Raw genomic sequence first — 17995 nt, forward strand, 5'->3', positions numbered from 1 at the left:
GGTCGTTGTTGTTGTTGTTTCCTCAGAGAGCAGTCGATGGCGTCTGTTGGCTTCTGTGTGGTGAGCACCACCAAGAGAGGATACCCACTGGAGGACGCTGCACACATCGCTTTCAGTACGACACACACACACACACACACACACACACACACACACACACACACACACACAGCTCTTTATCAATGAGGTACAGACTCACACACAGTTTGCAAGTGAGTTATCTGTGGTGCTGAGGACACTACACCTCAGTGCCACAAAGACACACACACACACACACACACACACACACACACCCACACCCACACGACTCCAAAATGAGGTTAAATATATTTCTCACACACACACACACACACATTTAGTCACAACACACACTGCCGTCCTTTATGTCTGACTGGCATTCAAAGTAAATGACATGTTCACTTTGAGCCCACATGACGGCCTGATGAGATCATAATCTGATGATGGATACAAACTAACATATTACTGATGCAATGACCTCAAACTGGAGCGTTGTGTAGGCAGGATTTGTTGTTGTTTAATATTTCTTCTTATTATTATTATAATATTTATTCATAGTTTGTAGAAACGGGAGAAGTGAAGATGAACCGACCGTTATAAACACCAAAATCACACAAACAAACTAACGATCAAGGCAGTGTCTGGTGACGAAGAAGGAGAAGCACAGACTGCAGTGACTCTTTCAAAGCTCTTTCAATACTTTAGCAAATGCACACAAATAAAACCAGAATGTAGAGTTTTAATACTCAATGAATTGTTTAAGCAACATTCTGTGGCTCTGTTTTCTTTCTTTCTTCAGATTTACTGAAAATCTTTAGGTTTTTGAACCGAGCAGACATTTGGAACTTGTGACGGACATTTTAGAACAGTAGACGGTCAATCTGTATTCCTTTAAATTGTTGTGTGTGTGTGTGTGTGTGTGTGTGTGTGTGTGTGTGTGTGTGTGTGTGTGTGTGTGTGTGTGTGTGTGTGTGTGTGTGTGTGTGTGTGTGTGTGTGTGTGTGTGTTCATAGGAACAGTGCGCCGGTTCCTGGAGAATCATGGAAACAGCCTGGAGGCGGTGGTGTTTGCTGTGTCTGACACAGAGGAGGTGTGTGAGACTTCAGTCACTGCCAGTTCCCTAAATACTGCATCTCACATTATGGGCAACTGGGAAGTGTATTCAGTGCATTTTTATTTATTTATTTTTATATATTTATTTAAAAAAAAAATTGTATTTGTTTATTTTTATATTTTTAAATTTTTATGTATTTTCATTTTTATATATTTATTTATTTTTATATATTTATTTATATATATTTTTATATATTTATTGTTATATATTTATTTGTTTTCATATTTTTATATATTTATTTATATATTTTATTTTTTATATATTTATTTTTATATATTTATTTATTTTTATATTTTTACATAATTATTTTTATATATTTATTTATTTTTATATATTTTTTTATTTTTATGTTTTATGAACACAAATTTTTATTTTGTGTTCTCTCAGCCGGTGTACAGGAAGCTGCTCCCTCTGTACTACCCTCGCTCTGAGGAAGAGGAGAAGGCCAGCCTTCCTCTCATCCCGGCCGACATCGGCAACTCTGAGGGGGAACCCGTCGTCCCAGAGAGACAGATCCGCATCGCCGAGAAACCAGGAACCCTGGAAGGTACTCAAACCTTTATTTATATATAATGTGAGAACTGTTTTCCCGTCATTAGGGAACCCTCGTAATGTGCTTCACTTTCACGCCGGCAGTGTTTTATAAGAGTAGGCATCATCTTTTTTTCACCATATATTGATGTGCCTTTAAGAGTCACACATGCATCATTTATTATTTTATTCCGCTCCATTTCTGTCCTCGCTCATCTCACACCGAGGAGCCGTTTGTTGTTCTTTCCCAGTTTAACTTCACTACAGAAAGATGGCGGCACAAAAAGTAACAGAGAAAGTGTCCGAGTGCACAATAAAGAGCCCATGAACGGGTAATAATGTGAAGCTTTGCAGCAAGGCGCAGCGTTGTAGTCGATTAGTCAACAGTTTACGTTTTAGTGTCGTCCACCGTTGTTTCAACTGGTTGCAATTTGCAACGTCGCCGCTAGATGGCGCCAAATCCTACACAATGGACCTTTTTAAATGAATGGAAGCAGTGCATCAGTGAGAAGCAAAAATAAGTTTCAGGTCTGAACCAAGGGCCTGTACTTTATGCTTTTATTTGTCCTCCATCTGTATGTAAACTGAGCAGTTTGTACAGTAGTCATGAAGGAAGTGAGAAAGGGCAAGACGTCAACCTCTGGGTTTGACAAGTGAAGTCAAAGCTTCATGTGTTAAAGCTGCATTCTCTCTAGTGTCCACCAGGGGGTGACTCCTCTGGTTGTATAGAAGTCTAGTCTAAAATGACTCTACTTCTCTCTTGATTTATTCCCTCAGTAAACATTGTAAACATGAGTTTATGGTCTCAATCTCTAGTTTACAGTCTTCTTCAATACAGCATGATGTTCATTTAGTACATTATGGTCCATTTAGAGTCAAACAGACCATGAAGCAGGGGATGCTTTAGGGGGCGGGGCTACACAGTGATTGACAGGTCGACACCAGAGACGTATACGGCGTCTCTACGTCACTCCTCCTCAGTCCAGATGTGGTCACTTCTGCAAAAAGTCAGGATGGAGACGGCCAAAACGCCGAACTCTAGGCTTCAAAACGTCAATCCACAAACCAATGGATGACATCACGACGACTACGTCCGCTTCTTATACACAGTCTGTGGAAAGAGCCAACATGTACATGACTGCATGTACAGTGTTTGACTCTGTTGCATTGAAAATAAGACAGTCAAGGAAGAGCAAAAAGGCTGAAATGAGCAGTTGGGACTCCTCGTGTAAACCTCCTCAGAGGGTTGTAAACGTAGCAGCAGCCCATGTGTTGGTGGGTTTTCCGGCGTGGAGCCCGTTGCCTCCGTTGACCTCCGGTACAGAAGAATGTTTGCGGCGCTTCAAAGGTGGCGAGATGTGGCTTTGGCGTGTTGCTCCAAAGCAAGCAGTCCTGCCTGTGAGCGAAACCCAACAACAACATGCTGATGTAATCACACTGACAGACACGCACAGCCTTCTGGATGTAGATGGGATGCGTGGACATGCGTACGACCGTACATGTGGTTTGTTTTTTAGAAAAACACACACACACACACACACACACACACACACACACACACACACACACACACACACACACACATACACATAATGTCATGCTTGCAGATAATTTAGGATCAGTGAAATGAAATAAAGACAAGATGAGGTGAATCTGGGATAATTTACTGGTGTACTGTCTCATTTCTGTGTGTTGTGTTTCAATGGATGTGCTGCGTCTAACTTTACCAACGCTCTGATACCGTCACAAATCCAATCAAAGTCAATTAAAGGTCCGGTTGTCATCTGTCTGTTTGTTTGTTTGTTTGTTTGTTTGTTTGTTTGTTTTATGTAGATGATTCTGAAGAGGAGAGTCTGAAGTCTGATCTGGGTCAGGTGGGGAACCATGCTTTCGCCCGGATGGAGGGTGACGTGGACAAACAGCGGAAACAGATCCTGCAGGGCCAGATGTCGGAGGCGGCCATCTTGAAACAACACCAGAGGAAGTAAGAGTCCGAAAAACTAAATTGTAAAGTAACTGGAACGTACTGGAGGGGAAAAACACGTTTTTATATGATAAAACATGTCTCAGTTGTGATCAGTTAAGTTGTGTCCCATGAACTAGCATTAGCAACATTAGCATTGGCATTTCTAGTTTTATTCAGGTTAGTCCCGCTCCTGGAGCGGATTGGCTAATCGTTGGTCCCCCTAGCTGCACTCATTGGTCGATTACTCCGGTTCTGCCGAGTGAAGTCAAAGCTTCACGTGTTAAAGCTGCATTCTCTCTAGTGTCCACCAGGGGGCGACTCCTCTGGTTGTATAGAAGTCTAGTCTAAAATGACTCTACTTCTCTCTTGATTTATTCCCTCAGTAAACATTGTAAACATGAGTTTATGGTCTCAATCTCTAGTTTACAGTCTTCTTCAATTGTGTGTGTGTGTGTGTGTGTGTGTGTGTGTGTGTGTGTGTGTGTGTGTGTGTGTGTGTGTGTTCGTGTGTTCCTCTCCTGCAGTTACAGTCGCTGGCTGTGTCGGGCGAGAGCAGAGGATCTGTCAGACATCGCTGCACTGAAAGCTTTATATCAAACCGGTACGTGAGTGTGTGTGTGTGTGTGAGAGAGTGAGAGAGAGAGAGGTTCTTCATCTGGTGAAAAATTTCCTTCCACATCATTGAACTCAACACTGTTGTGGTGAAGCCGTCCGTTTTCTTTGTTTTCCTTAAATGAAATGCAGCGTCTCCACCTCAGCTGTTATGAGCTGCAGTGTGATCTCATTACCAGCAGGAGGCGGTGCTGTTCAACAGTTTAGCTCCGGTGATGTGGTTTTGGGGGGGTTAAAGGTCAGTTTGCTCATGACCTCAGATGGGAAATTAAGGAAAGAAAACATCCAAAATACACATTTAGCTGTTTATTTTACTACTTTGTATACTTCTCCTAAATTTATTAAAATGTATTGTTAGATAATGCCTCAAGATTATTATTATTATTATTATTATTATTATTATTATAATGTACGTAGGTGATTAACTCATCAAAAGCTGTAGTTTAAGGAAGTTAATCACTAGCGACTGGTTGCAGGTTTAAATTAAGTCTATGATGACGTTGCTCATGCAGGAAACTGACATCTGCAACATTGTCAGATCCATAACTCAAGTTTTAACGTAGATATTTTACCTCCATCAGCCTCTAGTTCCACAGTAAATGTTTTCATTCCTCAGTTAATATGTTGATTTATTCGTAGAATAAATTACTTTGAATTATATTCTATAAACTGTCACAAGTTGTCAGAGCCCACAGGGACATCTTAAAATGTCTTCTTTTGTCCATCCACCTGCCCGAAAACACAAAGGTGTTAAATTCACAATGACGCACAACAGCGAAAAACAAGTGTGTGTGTTTGACCTGTTAATAGTGTGTGTGTGTGTGTGTGTGTGTGTGTGTGTGTGTGTCCTCAGGTGTGGACATGTGTGGCAGGACAGTGATGATTTTGGTTGGACGAAACATCCCAGTGACCCTCATTGACATCGAAAAGGTAACAAAACAGGATGCTTATTTCAAAATAAAAGGCTTTTATTGACGTTACAGGCAATCGTTTCATCTTTATATCGATCTGAGATGCAAAGGTGTGTGTGTGTGTGTGTGTGTGTGTGTGTGTGTGTGTGTGTGTGTGTGTGTGTGTGTGTGTGTGTGTGTGTGTGTTTTTCCATGTGTTTGACGTTTTACATGTCAGTAGATGAGTTTGTATATAATGTATTTAATTTGTGCACAAGTTTGTATTCCACATTTTCTTTTGGACATGAATACAGAATACAGAACTCCTGGACTTTAAGAGTGCATGCACTCTGATGTCGTGTGTGTGTGTTTTTGTGTGCAGGCGCTGCTGTACTTCATCCACGTCATGGACCACATCACAGTGAAGGAATACGTGATGGTTTACTTCCACACGCTGACCGGCGAGCACAACCACCTGGACTCTGACTTCCTCAAGAACCTCTACGACATCGTGGACGCCAAGTCAGTCTGACCTTTTTTTACACTCCTCGTTAAAATGAGCTGCTAGTCTGAGGGACGTCCTCTGGGAGGGACGCATGGATGGGAAGCTGATGCTTCATGTGTTAAAGCTGCATTCTCTCTAGTGTCCACCAGGGGGCGACTCCTCTGGTTGTATAGAAGTCTAGTCTAAAATGACTCTACTTCTCTCTTGATTTATTCCCTCAGTAAACATTGTAAACATGAGTTTATGGTCTCAATCTCTAGTTTACAGTCTTCTTCAATACAGCATGATGTTCATTTAGTACATTATGGAACATTTAGAGTCAAACACACCATAAAGAGGGGATGCTTTAGGGGGCGGGGCTACACAGTGATTGACAGGTCGACACCAGAGACATATACGGCGTCTCTACGTCACTCCTCCTCAGTCCAGATGTGATAACCTCCGTTCATTGGTTGCAAAAAAGCCCAGATGGCGACGACTGTATTCCAAGATGGCGACGGCAAAATTGCCGTTACGCTACGGAGTTGCAGGGGGCAGGGCTTAGTGAAGAGTTGTGTATGGAATGTCTGTATCATCACTGCGTTTTTCTAAGCTCTATAAAGCCGGCGTTGTCTCGCTCCCTCCTCCTCCTGTTGCAGGTCTCGCACTCGTAGAACCTGAGTTACGCCGTAGTTATTACTTCTTTTTATTTTGACCGCAACAGAACGTCACCAGACAAAAAGTCAGATAATCTAAACCTTCCACCAAATCCATTTCATAGATTTTGCGACATTTTGTCCAGACATGTTTACATTTTCCCATAATTGGACTTGTCATTTTGGTTCAAAGCACCACATGTTGTGAAACGAGATTACTTTGAAGTCGAATATAAAGCAGCATTAGCTTGGTTCCCATTGTTTCAGTCTCTGAGAAAACTCCGCAGCTCTTGTTGCTTTAACCTCCCTCCCACGCTGACGCACGGCTTTAATGTTCTGTGCTGTATGTTCTGGGTTTGCAGTCATTTGGCTAATTCCGCGCCGGCCCGGCCCGGCAGCGTCTCCGCTCTTTAACAGCCAGAGCTGCGTATCAAACATAAAGCGTGAGACGTTTTCTAAATGAAATGATGGGAAAACGTCCTCCAGATGGAACGGCGGTCTGACGGTGTGACGGCAGCTCGCTGGCGTGTTTATTGTAATCGAACACTAAGTTTTAAAACCTCTTAATTAAACTGTTAAAGTGCAGAAGTGACCCGTAGCTGGATGTGATTTAAAATGTAACTTCTTCCGTCGTTTGACCCTCGTTTGACCCTCAGTCGGTCAGACTTCTGCAGCTGCGTCGGAGTTCACATGCATTGTTCCTGCCACAGTGCGACACCGCCAAGGTTACAGTGTTTAGACGTTTGGAAAAGCAAAACGAGCTGTGTGTTTTTTGGAAATCTGGCGGCCATATTTGGAACAGGAAACCCAAACTTGGACGCGTGTATCGGGGATGATGTATCGGCTGTGACTGAAATAGCTCTGGATGGACGAAGGGATCACTCGCAGATAATAGTTTGACTTTAGTTTTGATTAAGTTGAAGAATGGGCCAGAGAGAGAGAGAGAGAGAGAATTTATTTGATTATTTGTTTTGTTTGTTCAAAAAGGAAAACGGAGGAATTGATATCAGATCATAAGGTGAAGCTGTTTTTAAGTTTATTCCCGTTCCACCATGTGGGGCACTAATTAATTTCATCTTCAATAAATACGAACGATCTTTTGGTTTTGAGTGAGGAACAAGCAGTAGTTCCTCTCACGCGAAAATGTATTGTGCTCGTGTGTGATGAGGCCAAGATGTCGGCTGTAGTGATGAAGATGAAACTACGGCCAGACCTCCTTCAAAGGTTCATTCAGAAAACTGAAAACTCTAGCGGCTGCACACGCTTTAGTTTAGGCAAAATTTGACGAAATTTCACTTTGATTTTGTTGCTTTTCTTGAAGGGTGCGTTTGTCACAGATGATGTGTTCAAAGTCAGTCGGAAGGTTGTAAATCCGATGATAACGTCCGTTCCTACAGATCGTTCTTCAAACCTGCCGGTAGGTTTGGGGGTTTGGAGGGTTTACGTTGAATCTGAATCCCACGCAGACAATCGTGTCTCACTCTCCATAAATGCAGGATGCAGCCAAAATAAATATTCCTGTTCATCTGAAAGTCGACATGCGGATGATAATCTGTCTGCCAGCTTCTCTGCATGAAACACCCGACAGATGCCTGGATCTGAATCAGGGATTTCTAATGCGAAAACTTCAAAGATTGTTTTTATTGTTTTATTCAAGATATTTTTGAGTGCGCCGTGTCATCGTCCCGTCAAGTTCTCCACACAAACGGTCAGATGTTGTATCGGTACCAGACATCCCGCTGTGAGGGTCACCGTTGAGCTAAATAGGAGCCACATCCCCCCCAAATAAAAACCAGAACTGTTCACAGATCCACATGGACGTCAGAGGAGAAACCACAGTTCTGTGATGATGGTGTTCTTCAACACAGTGTGCCTCCAGGCTACTTACAGTTTTAGTCCAGGAACTAGATTGACCATAGATGGATGGATGGATGGATGGATGGATGGATTAAAATGTGTTTAAAATGATGAGATTTTTCTTGTTTGGTGCATTCATGGAAAAATGGTATTTCAGTCAAGAAACACAAGCGGTCAGGTGATCAGATTGGTTTAAACAGTGCAAATGTTCGTCCTGTGCAAAGATGCATCATTATCTTATATCAGAGAGAGCATAGATGGATGGATGGATGGATGGATAGATATTATTTAAAGCATTTTAGGTTCCGTCACTTTCAGTTATTCCTCCGAATAAAGTGGTTTAGATAATCTGGCTGAATGGTGTGAAAGTTGATTCAAACAGGAATTATTAGTTAGTGTTTCATTCACTTTGAACCAGGGGTGGAATGTAACAAAGTACATGAACACAAGTACTTCAGTACAACAACAGTTTTGGTTGCAGGACTTTTACTTGTGACAGAGTTACACGTGGGACCGCTTGAAAATTTCATGTCACGATTATCACGGCCCAAATACTTGTGATTCACGATGTTATCCTCGACAATCATTCAAATATGCATAAAACTCTTCAAATGACATTAAAATACACTGGAATCACTTTTATTTTTGTTAGGAAACCGACATCTTTTTATTGCATCACAGATGCGACACACATCTTGTTTTAGTAAACAATCTGAAATAAGGTAATCGTTAATCATGAGGTCCTTCTGCATACAGGATGAATAAAATTTATTTATTTTTAAGCTCTTCCTAAAATACAGAATGTCCTTCCTCAACAGGGCCGTGAATGTGTCGTCCGTCGACACGTTCATAGAAAGAAAGTTCAGTTTTGTGCTTCTCTAATGTGACTTGTATCCGCTTCATTGATCTCTAAGAACAGATCACAAATATATCGTTTAGTTTAAGAAGAGGCTTCATCATTTCCTACAACAATGTTTCTCAAAGTGGAGGAAATTGTGCATCTACAGGGAAACTACAAAATCATTCTGTGTTTTTCTAACTGACTTCAAGAGAAACTCCAGAGCTCAACGGGTTCAGCGTTTCTAGTTTCTAGTTGCTAGTAACCACAACCAAACCTAGCTTCCTGTGTTAGTGGGAAACTCCATGCAGTCATTTCAACCCCCTCGTTCCTCTCATTCACCACTTTGTGAGTCGGCTCGTTCACTTGGTTTCGCCACACCTTTCTCAACCTTGTTTCTGTCTGGAAAATCCAGTCAATTAAGTCCTCAAGACTCTACCATAGGAACATATTCCTGACCCCTTTTTATTTTGTGTGGGTTTTTTTTTTTAAATGTGTCACCCAGCGGCTGTAAAAGTCATCTGCTGGTTATTTTTAGTCACAGTGGAGAATTAAGAGAGCGCCACACAAAATACATGCATGCATTCATTCATTCAACTTCCCCTTTCGTCGGAAGAGGGAAACCCTGTTTAATGACCGTGGTTATCCACGACCGCACCGCCGCTGATTCACCTCGGAGAGTTGCAGCTCGGGGGGGGTTTAATGCTAATCACCATTAAATGTCAAGGTTGTTAAACCTCTTCCACGCATTGTGGACGCCGACAGCCAACTGCGCTACCTCTCACAGGCTCAGGTTTAGAGCTAGAGGAAAGGTACTGGTATCAAATGAAACCTAAGGCGTGCATCCATACCCACCATGTCATGCTAGCTTATCGGTCGCACGGCGGGTCGAGGACGGCAGTGATTGGCTAGCTCTGATTCGAACCATAGACTGTGTATAAGAAGTGGACGTAGTCATCGGGACGTCCACGATTTCGGCGTCGCCATCTTGGATTACGTCCGTCGCCATGTGTTTTTTTTTTGCAGCAGCAACAGATACATGGAAGTGACCATATTTGACGTAGAGACGCCGTATACGTCTCTGGTAGTGACCTGTCAATCACTGTGTAGCCCCGCCCCTAAAGCATCCCCTGCTTTATGGTCTATGTGACTCTAAAAGGACCATAATGTACTAAATGAACATCATGCTGTATTGAAGAAGACTGTAAACTAGAGATTGAGACCATAAACTCATGTTTACAATGTTTACTGAGGGAATAAATCAAGAGAGAAGTAGAGTCATTTTAGACTAGACTTCTATACAACCAGAGGAGTCGCCCCCTGGTGGACACTAGAGAGAATGCAGCTTTAAGACACTTTGGCACTTTGGTTTGAACATGATTGGGTGCTATAAGAGTGTGTGCTGAGACAATTTGTAGAATAAACTAAAAGCTTAGCATCAAAATATGTGTATGTTTAAAAAGGAACGGCTTCTTGATTTAGTGTCAATTATTTCTCAATTATGCTAAAAGCAGGAATTAACACTAATGTGTTGCTTTAGCAAAGCTCTTCTCTGGACTGAAGAATCACAGTCTAACCGTCGAGTGGTCCGCTGAAGGCCCGAAGAAAAAAAACAACACAGATCTGCTCAATATGTAGAGCCTAGTTTCACCGTTGTGGTTCAGTAATAATAACCAACGGGTTTTTTCCACTTTTTTGTGGACTGGAAATCAAATTCAACATCCAAGTTCCAACAGTCTTCTCCCGTCTCATGCAACACTGTGGGGACATCGACCGACTGGAACTTTGAATCGGTTCATTCTTCTAACTTTGAGGTCGCACTATTTCAAATGTAAATAAAACATCTTGGCGTCTGATTTATACTGTTTTTATCTCTGTTACAGCATTTTATTTTTATTGAAGGAAAGAAGAAAAACATCAGCCGATTCCAAGCTTTTAAGCGGTTGTGTATAATAAACCTTTTGTGGGGCCGGATAGCTCCAGTGGGAATGGAACCCTTTCCTCGGGTACTTGTTGTACTTATTCCCGTCTGCAAGCAGCACGAAAGTCTGTTTCAGATCATGTTCATGGGTCACATTTCATACAAACACAACTTTAATCCGTGAACGTTATTAAAGTTGTACAGTTTCTGCTCGTGCCCAAACGTCCAAGTCACTTTTCAAGCAGTTGCTGCTCGTTGAGGCAGCTGCGTAGACGATACAACCACTGACCCTGGCCTTGCACGGCCAGCATGTTCAACCCATCAAGCTGTTGATTGGCTGCAGATGCATTTTGGCTCCAGACGACCTTAACCAGAAGACTAAAGCCAAACATGAACACACTAAAAGTTTCCGAACCTTGTCTGGCTAAGTGGGGAGTCGTTGATTACTTTCTCCAGGAGACAGATGAGGGAGATCATTATTGTGGACTCCCGGGGGTCCTGAGCTGGACCAAAGCAGAAGCCCCACGTCATGGTTCAGTCCTCCAGTTTGTCAGCTAAAAGATCCAGTTTCTCCCTCTGGAGGCCAACTGTTTTCTGTTATATCAGCAGATGCAGCTCACCACAGCCGGACCACCACTGTGTGTAGCATGACAATGCAAACTGTCACAAATGTGGCGTGTTATTGTCAGAGTACTGCCATGAACTGAGCTGCCAAGGCTCCTCTAACGGTGCTGAGGTGATTGAAGACGACGCGTCCGTCACTGATATTTGGTTGGCCAGTACAGTTTAGGTTACTTCAGGTTTTGTTGTTGTGGGTGAAATCAAGGCCAGTGAATCTCAACGGGCAAACTTTTCCGCCCATCTTTAGAACAAGGAGGCTGAGAGTGTTGCTCCCTATTATTAGGGAACAACCAGTTCGATTGGCTTTTTACTGGTTTGGTGACCTCAGGATTGCGTCTTCTGCTGCGTCTTCTGCCAACGACGCGGTTTCCTCGCTTCGGTGGACCGAGACCTCCAGCTCGCACTGTGGTCGGTTTTCAGCCGAGGGTGAAGTGGTTGGGCCGGAGGTCAACGCCTCCAGTTCTGAGTTCATGGTGCTTCTGCCAGAGACCCGATGGATTGGGTCTGGGGTTGCTACCCTGTGAAAGGAGTTCAAGTGTCTTGAGGTCCTTTTTTTTTTTTTTTTTTTTCCATGAGTGATGGTGAGGTTGATGTGAGATTTGACCGGCTGGAATGGCGCACCATCTGGTGGTTTTGGCTACCGGACTGTAAAGGGAGAGCTTTGTCTGAAGGTGAAGCTCTCCATTTACCGGTCGACTCCCATCCTCACCTCTGGCCGTGAGCTCCGGGTGTGAGATCATGGAGACCAGTGACTGAAAGGAGTCTTCTTTGCAGCCTGTTTTGACTCAACCCTTTGTGGACAAGTTCAACTTCAGTGCTTAGAACTGATTCGTTGTGATCGTCGCAGCATAGTGCAACAACTGAACTCATCTGTCCAATACAGAATACTACAGAAACATCAACTCGGACAAACCTTGGCATTAAAAGAAAATACAAATTTGGATGTAGTTCTGGGATATCTTGCTGTCTGATTTGATTAGTGGGCGATGCTGGAGGAAAGGCCATAAGATACTCCATGGATATCCTATTATTACTCACAATGCATTGTCAAGAACCAAAATGTTGGCCGATTGTTGCCGTATTTTGACATCATGGCAGCACCGGAGGAAAATTCAGGGTAGCCTCAAAACCTCAAATAATTAGAAATAGTCCTCTGGGGACCATGAATATGTCTTTTCCAATTACAGCGGCAACATATCATAAAAGTCACGGTTTGGATCGGATCAGCACAAAAGAAAAAAAAGGGAGCAAATGTAACTTCTAGAGATCCCTGATCTTGCTGATTCTAATTGATGATCCATATTAACAGATACAGATCCCTTTGTTGTTTGATTATAGCAGCTGATCTACAAGGATCCAGACTTTATTTTTTTTGTCATCGTCCCAAAAATCATTTCATCCACTCTGAAGTCAGTAAACCATCAAAAATACAAATAATTATCCTTTTACTTTGTTATAGTAATCTATAGTGGGTTTGTTTTACTTCATAAAACCACAATAATCAAATGATGCGGAAACAAAAGATCCTTCGTTAGCCGTTAGCGGTGCTGTTAGCGGTGCTGCTAACGGCTAGCTCTCCTCCTGATCTCATATTCTACTGAATATTGGAGGATAGCGTTCGTCAGTTAAACTTTATTTCATGCTGTGATGGTCAACGTTAAAGTGTGTCATTAATCCACGGTTCACACCGCTGATGACGATCCCTTCAGTAGTTGTTGACTTTAGACGAACCACTGCTGGTGTGGTTACACATACAGAGTCCAGCTGAAAAGTCAGTTTTGCCCTTTTGTAACTGGATGTTGTGAGACAGCAGTTATTAAACTTCACAGGTCTTTAAAAACACATCACTCATGGATGGTTAGATTTTATAAGATGGGTGATTCTTAGCTTTTAGTAAATGTGACTCAAACAGGAGGAATTTGTGCATTTTTGTCTGGGACAATATTTCCAGCTGTTGAGAAAGGGGGGGGGGGGGGGACTACACAATTTGATCAGACTGTCCTCAAACATCCAGGGTCTGGTAGAGCTCTCGCAATGCAATGGATGTGTCGTCACATTTTTATTTATCAAGGAACAAACATCAGCACTGGATGATTGGCACAAGCAGTGTCTTCAATAGAAGGGGACCGTGGCCTCAACCTTTTTCTTTCCTTTTTGAGGTATTAGAAAATGTCTTTACTCATTAAATGTGTACTTGTAAAATGTGCAGATACCCTGTTTAACACTAAAACGTGACTATTTCAAAGCATTATGATGATGTTCTACTGTATTTCATTGGTGTGCTGCAGACGTTTGTGTGGTAAAGGTTGTTGGTGGATCTGACTGCCCAAGAAAGTTGTGGGGTTTTTTTTGGGGGAGGAAAACAATTACAGTGACTTCTCGGGCATGTCGGAGGATTAGTCCTTTTCTCTTGATCTTTGTCATAGTCCTTGTTTGTCTTGAAGTATTCTCCCTGAAGCTTTCTGTTTTGTGTTGTTGCAGGTTTAAAAAGAATTTGAAGGCCTTCTACTTTGTGCATCCAACATTTCGCTCTAAGGTAAGAGTACGTCTTGTTTGTACTCCGTATTCAGGCCTAGAGGATCAATGTCAGTGTGTTTACCTTGTGCTTATGAATATTATCTCATCCAGTCTGTCTGTTAGCTAGCTTCTAGCCGGCTATCTATCGCCAAATGTATTAATATTTTTGAATCTGTATCTACGCCTTCTGGTATTGAAAGTTATTACAAAACGACTGTCGATGGGCTTTTTGTACGCCGGCGTGAAATTTCAGAATGTCCGTTGTTTGGATAAATAAACTGATCACATATTGGGAATCTAAATAGTTACTTTCTTGCCTGGAAAAATTATTAAAACTTGATAAAAAAAATTCCACAAAAAAGTCCACAAAAAAGTCCACAATGTTCAGGCAAAAATCCATACATCTCTGTTACCAAGTAATAGAAATTAAAATGTTGTTGTAGTAACAGTAGGATTGTTGGTCATAGTACTTATATAAGTGATGTTATCACTTATTCATTCATTCATGCATTCATACATGCAAACTGAATTCATCCCTGTAAACTTTGGCTCTTAAAGGCAAAAATAATGTATATTATGTATCTCTCTATGGAATGTTTGTTTCCATTGAGAGATATGTTCCACAGTTTAAAAAATATTCAATCTTCACCCCAAAACATTTGGGCAACATTTAAACTAAATCATTTTTTTTGTATTTAATATTGTTTTACGACACTTGGTTTAGTAAATGTGTTACTAATTGTGTGTTCACATAACCCGCCATGACTGTCAACAGTAAATGCAAAACAAAAACAACACACAGCAACCTTGCACAAATTAACGGCTAACTTTCCCAATATGAGGTATTATTCAAAAATGTGTTTAGTGGCTGATCCAGATGCAAAATCCCTAACTTGTAAATATTTTCCATTGATTAAAATAATGAATCAAGAGAATGGCGCAGCCTTGGCTGAGATGTTCCGTCTCAGAGTGCTTTCTGGTTTATATCTGTTTCTTCGCTGTGTACTGGAATCAAAGTTGCTCCGTTTGCCAAACTTCTCCTCGGGGATCATTAAAGGTTCATTAGGTTTAATCCAGCTCTGTTGTTTACTTCACAGAGTTGTGTTTGTTGGTTAATGAAGATCTAATGCCATCTATAACTAATGAGGTTGTCCTCTTTTCTTATTTCCTCTCTCTTTCTTCTTCTTCTTCTTCTTCTTCTTTAATTCCAGGTGTCAACGTGGTTCTTCACCACCTTCAGTGTGTCGGGGGTGAAGGACAAGGTTCGCTACCTGGACAACCTGCAGCAGCTCTTCACCTGCATCAAACCCGAGCAGATCGACATCCCTCCGTTCGTCCTGGACTACGACGCACGGGTAAGATCGCATGACATGAAAGAAGGTGCCCATCTTGGCTTTTAACAACCAGTGAACAGGAAGTGACCACATCTGGACTGAGGAGGAGTGACGTAGAGACGTCGTATACGTCTCTGGTAGAGACCTGTCAATCACTGTGTAGCCCCGCCCCCTAAAGCGTCCCCTGCTTTATGGTCTGTTTGACTCTAAATGGAGCATAATGTACTAAATGAACATCATGCTGTATTGAAGAAGACTGTAAACTAGAGATTGAGACCATAAACTCATGTTTACAATGTTTACTGAGGGAATAAATCAAGAGAGAAGTAGAGTCATTTTAGACTAGACTTCTATACAACCAGAGGAGTCGCCCCCTGGTGGACACTAGAGAGAATGCAGCTTTAAGACACTTGAGCATTTTCAGAACCAGAGGTTGCCGCCTGGTTGACCTTTGACCTTAAAAAAAGACGTATATTACAGCTTTAAAGAGCTCTGATGTCTAAAACTCATAATCAGTGACTTCCTTGTGTGTGTGTGTGTGTGTGTGTATATATGTATATGTATGTGTGTGTATATATATTTATATTTGAGTGTTTGTGTCTGCAAGCATTCACAGGAGTCACAATGCTGCGTTTGCAGTTCCATACTTCATTGCCTCACGTCCGCTCTCTCCGCTTTATTGTGTTTTAATGGAAACCTAACCTCTCGCAGATTTCAAACCTAAACACCGAAACGAGTTTACACCCCTGTTTATTTTACTCCGAGCTCTCATTCATCAGCAGTTGGTTTTTTTTTTAACGTGAATGAGGACAAACCGACCGTTCATTTATCTCCGCTTGATGTTTCTCTTCTTCTAGCTGATGTAAACCAGAGGAGGAAGGAAACGGGGGAACAATCAGCTTTTGTGTTTGTGTGCATTTTCCAGAAACATCACCTATGAATCAGTTAAACTATATGTACACACAGTTCAACTGAGAAGGACCAGGTTCCCTTTGAACGTCGGGATCTGATGTGGAGGTAATTGAATGAAGTCATTGGTATCGATAGCTTTAAAGAAAGTGTTGCGGTGTGAATGTTCTGAGTTGAAGCCAGCTAGGACATCAAAACCCGGTTTTCATGTCCAGTTTCTTAGACGCATAAAATAGATCCAGTGCTTGTGTTTGTATTCCTAATGGGCCGTGATTGGCTGGCAGCTGATTCTTGGTGTGTGTGTTGGCTGATAGAACGTATAAATGTGTCTTTTCCCGTGTAGAGTGTTGAGGATTCTGGATTGAGGAAGTATTTGGTCCCTTTTTTTTTTTTTTTTAGCTCACTGCGTGTTTTGGATTCTTCTTGTTCAGGCTTCAAACAAGTTTTCCATGAATTGACGATGTCATATTTTTGTTTTTTCAGTGGTGACGCGCTGAACGCATGAAACAATTATTGACTTATTGATCACGGTTCAAAAGCTCCATCGAGGGATGTTGGCGTGTCTCGTTTTGGGGAAACTGCCTCTTTTTGAAATGGTTGAGTCTGAGTCACATGGGAACAAACGGAGAGCGTGTTTTCAGACCCACGGTAGTTTGATTTCATGGAACCTTTTTTTATTCCAGGCTCACTGTGAACATTACATGAACAAACCTGAGCTCTGTGTGCTCCAGAAACAAAGCTCTACTCACACAGACCTAAAGGTTGAACCACCTGTTTGTAGGTCTGTTGGACGTCGTCACGGATACTTCAGTGAGTCATATTATGTGGGGCTTTAAGTTTACGTGTCATAAACTAGTCATATAACTGGAAAATGTTTAGGGAAAAAAATTAAGTAAAGTTAGATTATCTATTGTATTAGAAGCGGTGATACTATTAGTGTACTATTACTATTAGGCATGTTGTTAGACGTTTATTTATTATTTATTTGTTTAGGATCCTCAGAAGCAACGCAGCAGTCGGTGTGAGTGCTAATCTTCCTTTAATTTCAAACAACAAACAATTAACTTGTGTCCTGAGACATCAAACAAAACAAGATGGTGAAAAAAGAAATGTTTGAAAAGTTTCAAATAAAAATAGAGATAACTTAAAATACCGAAATCTGAAAATATATATATATATACACTCAGTAGTCATTTAGGCATTTTTACCAGAATATTTTTGTACTTGTACTTGCTATTAATGCTTGAGATAATGTATTTTGGTAAAGTATTTCTAGTACTAGATGCTCATTGCAGTAATGGTAAAAGTAAACCTGGTCTGGCTTCCTACTATGGAAAAGATGAAGATATTAAAAAGATGAAGATATTACTATGAATGAATAGTTAAACTAGTGGTAGATATCATTTGATTCTGACAGTCAGTCAGAAATTGTGTTCATATTGAGCCTCTGAAGACATGAACGTTAACACCATATCTGTTCCCGGGGGTTTGTTTAAAATGTTTCCAAAATGTTCGTCTCGTATGAAAGCAAACAGCTCGGGGGGGCTGAGTGCGGTGTGCAAAGCCCTGTAGTGTTCTCATCAGGAGAACTTTATTTGTAGGTCAACGTCAGCCTTCATGAGAACACAGAGGGCTGGCCTCCTCTCAGCTTGTAGTACGGTGCATTTTCTCCAATTTTGTATTTATTTTTTTCAGCCCTGCATCCAGCCGGTAAACTGGGCAATAAG

The 17995-nt window shown here is 41.6% G+C and overlaps 1 protein-coding gene across 1 annotated transcript in view; it reads left to right on the plus strand.

Annotated features, from left to right (window-relative positions):
- Positions 1–17995, plus strand: part of gdap2 (ganglioside induced differentiation associated protein 2) — a 28160-nt gene that overhangs the window by 4718 nt on the left and 5447 nt on the right. The window contains exons 5-13 of the mRNA XM_068704618.1: positions 27–115; positions 1032–1108; positions 1520–1679; positions 3497–3647; positions 4154–4230; positions 5095–5171; positions 5514–5653; positions 13990–14044; positions 15237–15380. Of these exons, the coding sequence (XP_068560719.1) occupies positions 27–115; positions 1032–1108; positions 1520–1679; positions 3497–3647; positions 4154–4230; positions 5095–5171; positions 5514–5653; positions 13990–14044; positions 15237–15380 (970 nt within the window). The remainder of the gene's footprint in view (positions 1–26; positions 116–1031; positions 1109–1519; positions 1680–3496; positions 3648–4153; positions 4231–5094; positions 5172–5513; positions 5654–13989; positions 14045–15236; positions 15381–17995) is intronic.

This window comes from Cebidichthys violaceus, unplaced genomic scaffold (assembly GCF_023349555.1).
Source record: "Cebidichthys violaceus isolate CVI_PGR_0920_01 unplaced genomic scaffold, fCebVio1.0.p SCAF_97, whole genome shotgun sequence".
Taxonomy (NCBI): domain Eukaryota; kingdom Metazoa; phylum Chordata; class Actinopteri; order Perciformes; family Stichaeidae; genus Cebidichthys; species Cebidichthys violaceus.